The sequence below is a fragment of the Simochromis diagramma genome, unplaced genomic scaffold (genome assembly GCF_900408965.1).
Source record: "Simochromis diagramma unplaced genomic scaffold, fSimDia1.1 OVJJ01000477.1, whole genome shotgun sequence".
In the NCBI taxonomy this organism is placed as follows: Eukaryota; Metazoa; Chordata; class Actinopteri; order Cichliformes; family Cichlidae; genus Simochromis; species Simochromis diagramma.
Window position 1 is genome coordinate 31,876 of NW_024387300.1, and position 7,071 is coordinate 38,946.

At 38.0% G+C, this 7,071-nt stretch overlaps 1 protein-coding gene across 2 annotated transcripts; it reads left to right on the forward strand.

The window, feature by feature from the left end:
- The first annotated feature begins 1,302 nt into the window (after positions 1–1,302).
- On the forward strand, positions 1,303–5,278 carry LOC120716569. 2 transcript variants are annotated; one of them, XM_040004107.1, is made up of 3 exons: positions 1,303–1,469; positions 2,423–2,524; positions 2,684–5,278. In XM_040004107.1, exon 3 carries the CDS (start codon positions 3,578–3,580, stop codon positions 4,712–4,714), a length of 1,137 nt encoding a protein of 378 aa, XP_039860041.1. In that variant the 5' UTR covers positions 1,303–1,469; positions 2,423–2,524; positions 2,684–3,577; the 3' UTR covers positions 4,715–5,278. The 2 variants fall into 2 exon arrangements, with proteins under 2 accessions (XP_039860041.1, XP_039860040.1); XM_040004106.1 differs by lacking the exon at positions 1,303–1,469 and adding an exon at positions 1,600–2,201.
- The last annotated feature ends 1,793 nt before the right edge of the window (positions 5,279–7,071 follow it).

Below are 7,071 nucleotides of genomic sequence, written 5' to 3' on the forward strand. Positions count from 1 at the left end.
AACAACTGGATTTTGGTGACATTTTGCTAAGTTTTAGTTCATAAGAGTTGTGATGTCGGGACGACATCTAATTTTGTGGGGGAGTGTGTGATAGATTGATTATTTGTTGAAGTTCATAATGGAGTAAAAAGTTGTGGTTAAAAGTTACCCAATATATTATTCAATTTATTTCAAATATGTAAATGTATAAACAAGGGTAAAAGAAGTCCCATTAAGAGACGTAATGTAACACAGGCTAAAATAGTTAAAAGAGTTCATGACTATGTTCAACCGGATAATAATCCTTAATGTGACTACAACCTGTGTAACATGCAATCTGTGATCCACTTGTCGAGCCTGGGGAATAATCCATGTGATTTAGTGATCATGATTGATTAGTTATGCCTGCCGTTGCCGGAAGGGGGAGCTCTGGCCACGATGCCTCATTCGCAATGAAGCTGCTGAAAGAGAAGCATCGTGTCTGAGCGTCGTCATTGACTTATCCCCTTTTCAGGTAATAATTGTGCAATTCTGCTGTTGGACTTTACAAATATGTATGTTGAGTTGTACTGACCGTGTTTCCAAATGTACCAAGAGGATACTAGGAATACTTAGATGACCTGTGTTAACTGTGATGTTAGGATAAGCTATAAGCAGCAAGCTAAGCTAAGCGCTCTGTTGGTGGCTAGCATGAAGCATTATCGTGCCAGACTGTGTGTGAAACATACATTGTGTGCATTTTGCATTTGCTCTGGACAAAGAACATGTTTATTTTGTGTGAAGGGACAAATGCCTATTAGTATTTTTATATGAATATTTTGTTTATTTTCTGTACATTTCAGTTTAATGGTCTAAGTTTATTTATTGATTCATAAGCTGTTTTTGTAAATTTTTACATTCAATTTAATCTGTAACTTATAGAAAAGGAAAGGAAACAGTCTTGAGATATATTGTCTTACAACTAACAGAGACTGTACATCGTTGTTAAGATGTTTAATACTTTTGTATGTATGTTTATATTTCTGAATCATTCGCAATGAAGCTGCTGAAAGAGAAGCATCGTGTCTGAGCGTCGTCATTGACTTATCCCCTTTTCAGCCCCTTTTCAGGGTGTAACATTGGCAGGGGGCTTTTGCCCCCTTGGTAGGGTCTCCCATGGCAAATTGGCCCTGGGTAAGGGACCAGACAAAGAGCGATTCAGAAAACCCCTATGAGAAGACCATTGAGGGGACCGTTCACCCAATGGCGTGTCCAGCGGGGTGGCCTGGGGGGGCACAGGCCACCCCCCCAACCAGACTGGCCACCCCAGGTGCCACCCCGAAGCTAAAACAATAAAATTCAATTAAATATCAAATGTACGATTACGTTTTCGTAGTGAAGCTCAGATATCCGAGTGTAAGTGAATGCAGCATCGGCAAAGGAAGGAGAAAGACGGCACCACAGAAAGCTATTTTCCGGCAAAAGAAAATGATGAGAGAATAAATGTCCTGGTAAGTAATATTAAGTTTGTTGAGTTTAGTAAACTTCGGTGAAATTAGAATACCAAGGAAAAAATAACACTTAAAGAAGTATTGCAACCGCCGAATATTTCAGTAGGCTACTGGGGGGAGCTAGCATAAGAGTTATTAGTTATAAGATATAATCCAAGTCGTAACATTGCTGTGTGGAGCTGCAGATTTGGTTGCAGGTTAATACTGGCAGTGTCGCCATGCCAGCTGACTGTACTTTATCATCAGCCAGTGTTGTTCTTTATACATCAATATTACCAAAGTTTGTGCCATGTTCAATGTAGGGATGTGCAGTTCTGGTCCTCCTGGTTTCAGATGTTTTCATACTTCAACACAGCTGATTTAAAGAATCATTTACAGACTTGTGCACAACTAGGTGTTTGGGGATTATTTGATTTGAATTGGCTATGTTGGTATAGGTAACATCTAAAACATGCATGATAGGGGTCCATAAGGGCAAGAATTTGACATCCCTGACTTCCAGTCAAGGTCATACATCAGGAAAGTTGTTGTTTGTGACATAAGTTTTTGCTTTATTACTTCAGGGCCAACCAGTATAGATAGAAGAATAGGAGTGGAGAATGAAAAGATCTCAAAATATTGAGAATTTCTTCCTTAAGAAGGCTAAAATAACGCCAGAAGCAGAGAGAAATGTCAGGGAAAGGTGAACTGAGCAGCAGTCATCATTGTCACCTGTGATTTCTACAAATGAAGGTATGTGAGAATGAATAAGGAAAATGCAAGGAAGGGATGTTTATATTGTCAAGTGTTCAACCGATCCATAGGGGACAAATCCTAATATTTGGGAATAAATAATTAAATAAGTGAATATATGTATTGTGGTACATAATTGGAAATTAAAACAAAATCCTGCTTTAAATAACATGTTTTTTTTTTTTAATTTAATGAAATGTAATATTTTTATATTATCCCAGGCAGTTCTTCACCTGTTCATGATCCACCAGATAACCAGGATGTGGTGCCTTTTGAAACATCTTCTCCTTCAACATCATGTACGACACCGGGCCATCCACATGGTATTTAACCTCCAATCTTACTTTATAGATTAATATTGAAAGCCTTTAATTGTGCATTAAATATTTTATAATATTGATTCTGTCACTTTTGCAAGAGATGTTGTTCTAGATTAAAAACAATTCTTCATTGATTTTTAAATTGAATCCTCCCATACTTAGATATATCTCAAAATCCAGCGGAGGGACCTAGACAGCCACACTTGAAGATATTTCCTCGAACAGTACATGGTGAAAAGAGGAGGGCCTTCAGCAAGACATGGTATTCACAACACAGATGGCTGGAATATTCTCAAAGTCGGGACTCTGTCTATTGTTTTGCATGTAGACACTTTTCCCTTCCAAATGCTTCTGAAACTCCTTTTACATCACATGAAGGGTACTCAAACTGGAAGAAGGCAATGTATAAAGATGGAGGTTTTAAGGGGCATGAGAAATCTGAAGGTCATACGAATGCCATGTATGCTTGGAGTGAACATAAGAAAAACATTTTGACAGATTCATCTGTGCGTGATGCTTTGGACAAGGCATATAAAAAAAAAAAAGTAGAGGAAAATCGCATATATATCAAAACTGTTGCTGAAGTACTTCTCCTTACAGCTATGCAAAACCTCTCCCAAAGGGGGCATCTTGAGACAGATACATCACAAAACAAAGGGAACTTTTTAGAGTTAATGGAACTTCTTTCTAAGCATAATCCACTGATTGCAAAAAAAATGAAAGATGCAGGAAATGCAAAATATACCAGTAACACCATTCAGAATGAAGTAATCGAATGTCTGTCAGAGATGGTACGTGAAGACATTATCAGAGAAGGAGAGTGAGTACTTATCTGTGATTGCAGATGAAACAAAAGACGTAAAGAAAACAGAGCAACTGTCATTAGTACTAAGGTATTACTACAATGGGGCTGTTCAAGAGAGTTTTTTAGAGTTCCAGAGAGCAAGTCAGCTAAATGTGGCAGGGCTCACTCAAAATATCATACAGTGTCTGGAAAGGTATGTCCTTGAATATAGATCCAATCTTGTAGGCCAAGGATATGATGGGGCGTCAGTAATGGCAGGGAAATGCAGGGGTGTTGCAGCCAGGATCAAAACAGAGGCAAAACATGCATTTTATGTACATTGCAATGCACATTGCCTTAACCTTGTTATCGTTGATGCAGTGAAAGCAGTCCCTGAAGCACACTGCTTTTTTTCATTGTTGCAGAAATTGTATGTCTACATGTCAGGTTCATATGTTCACCAAAAATGGATCACAGTTCAAAAAGACATGTATCCAGAGGCTCCTAGAGAGCTTCAGAGACTCAGTGATACCAGGTGGGCATGTCGTTACAGTGCATGCAAAACTGTAATGGACAGATTACCAGCTATATTAAGAGTGCTACATGAGATAGATTTAGAGAACAGCGGTGACAGATCAGTGGAGGCACGGGGTCTGTTGGCACAAATTGACCTCACATTTATTGGCAATTTATCCACATTTAGAAAAATTCTAGGGGAAATTAAGTTGCTTTCTGATGTACTTCAGTCTCCATCTCTTGATCTAGCAAAGGCTGTAGACCTAATTCATGCACTTCAAGACACCTTGGACCAATATAGAAGTGAATCCTGTTTTGATGAGCTGTGGCAAGACGCAAGGGATATTGCAGAACAGTGTACTGTTGCCTCTGAGACAGTTAAGAGAAGGATGCAGAGAGAGAGCCTCAGGCTAAAGGGTTATTTTGTAGATTCTCCAATCGGGCAACACAGGTGTAAGGAGGATGACAAGGACAAGTTTAAGAGGGAAGTATTTTACCCCATTCTTAACCATGTACATGCAGAGATGGAGAAGCGCTTCAACAAGACCAATTGTGATATTATGCGGGGTATACAGGCACTAAACCCCAAGAGTAAGAGCTTTTTGTCAGAGGAAATAGTTGTAAGCTTGGCTGGTCTGTATGACTGTGATATTGAAGACCTCAAACATGAGCTGTATCAAGCTAGAAAGGTTGTTCAAAGGAGAGCAGGGTGTGGGAATGAACTCTCCAGTATTTTGGGGTTTACTACCTTCCTAGAGCCTTACAAAGAGGTGTTTCATCAGCTTTTTCGTTTATGTCGAATAGCTTTAGCTTTACCTGTCAGCAGTGCTACTTGTGAACGTAGCTTTTCAGTGCTAAAGCTTAAAAAATCATCTATGAACAACTATGACTGATGAGAGGCTTAGCAATATTGGAGTTTTGAGTATTGAGAGGAAAAGGGCAAGATCATTAAGCCTGGATGACTTTGTAACACGTTTTGCCACCCGTCACTGTAACAGGCGGATCTACCTATTCTAAGTCATTGATAATATTTAATGAAGCATAGAGTAGGTACTTGAGTAAATGTTCTCTTTCAAAACATAAATATTTTGCAACTACAAGTGCTGCTGTTCACAAATGTTTTTGTACTTCTTGTCTTCTTAACATGTAACAGAGTCTTATTAAAAGTTCAGTATATTTTAATAAGTTTAAATACGTTTTGCATTGCATTGGCTAATTTGCCAATTGTATGTTAAACATGTTTGTAGTTTAATGTTCAAAAATGGTTTAGCCCAAAACATATGTGCACTATTTGTCAGTAAAAATACTTGTCCTTGAATGCTGAATAAACTGACAAAGCACTGATTGTATCTCTTGTACTTTATCAACACAGTATCTAAACACTTTTCACTGTAGTGGTGAAAATCTCATTCTAATAAAAGTTAAAGCGCATCTGGTTATTAGGTTTATAGGATTATTGAATTATGGTTAACGGTTGGTAGAATTTTTTTTAACATTATCTGCCAATTACATCTGCCACCCTTCTCCAAATCTGTGCCCCTACCTGGCCACCCCAAAAAAAATTTTCTAGACACGCCACTGCGTTCACCCTACCCAGGATATGGTTTCAACACTACTTCTTAGCCAACAGGCTTCAGTTTATCTCAGGATGGCTAAAACATACCTTCTTAGATGACACAATATGGGATCAACAGAAAAAGATTATTAGAATATCAACAAATTAAATCCATAGTAAAAAAAGAAATATAAACCTGGTCAAGTTGAATTACAAACACCACCAAGTGTGGTACAATTTCTTGCTCTTATAACCCCCCAAATTACTGTCCAAACTATACAGAATATTTTCTAAAACAGATGAATCAATATCACTTCCTATTGCAAAATGGGAAGCGGATTTATCAGTCAACTTAGACCAAAACTTCTCGTCTTATGTAACGCGGTAAAGGACCAGGGCTCCTGACTGCAGCTTCATAGATAATGAGCTATCAGAAGTAGCTTCAGCTACGGAGCCTGAGTGTGTGAATAAAACACAGGAAACAGAAATAGAGCTCAAAAAATATATATATATTATGTATGTTATGGTCAATGCGAAATATATAGACAGGTGCAAAAAAAACATATACATACACACACACACATACATACATACATACATACATACATACATACATACATACATACATATATATCAGTGAACAAAAACAATGTTGACAATACAAAACAGCTTATTACGTTCCAAAACGGAGGTGGGATGAGGTTTAGTCCAGTATGAGATTTAGTTTAGTTCCATGGACCTGTGATAGGTCATGTGTCAACAGTTAAACTCAGTCCATAGGTTCACGATTCCTACCGCAATGCAACGGTGGCCGGGTGGCTCGCCATTCCGCGCTGATCAGGGCTGTGATCGCGAGAAAAAAAAAAAGAAAACCTGACCTAAACAAGGTCAAAAACATAAATTATCATTCAATATTAAATTTTAACAGCGTTCGACTGCCATGATAAAACAAAATCAATAAATCCATAAATAACAAAGTCAAATAATGCCATATTTTATACAACAATCAATAAACCAATAACCAAACAAATCATAACATATTATAGTCATCTTATAATGAATTTCATTCAAAATACTATTATACAAAAACATTCTCATGGGTCCCATCAAAGCTCATAAACATTATCCAAAATTAATCAATTAACCCATTTAATCACAGGTGTTGCGCAACAAGTTCAATAATCTAAAGGGAGTTTAACTCAATTCAAAAGTCTCATAGGCCGTTTTGGCATTTAATCAGAAAAGTAACAAAAAACATCCAAAACGGACAAAACTACAAAAATAAAATCACTCGCTCAACTCTTGATACGTTAATTCAACATTCGGCCATAGTGAAATAAACAAAACCAACAATATTCAATAAATAAAACCAGTAATTGCACTTACTGTCACTAGCCTAGCATTAGCTTACCGGCGTTTTAGAATGCGCGACCGCGGCTCCGCATTTTCATTAATTGTGACAAAACAAAACAAACAAATAACTCACCGTTGAGTCGATTGAGAGAGGGTGTAAAGGTGAATGAATCGGCCGGGTTATTGCACGCTGTCAACTGGTATGTAGTCTGTAATTTGTCAATATCTGACAAGAACGCCAACCAGGGCTGTATCCCAATTCAGGGTCTGCAGCCTTAAAGTACGCAGCCTTAACGGTCCACCAGGGCCGCATACTCAAAGACCGCTAAGGCCGGAAGTGCG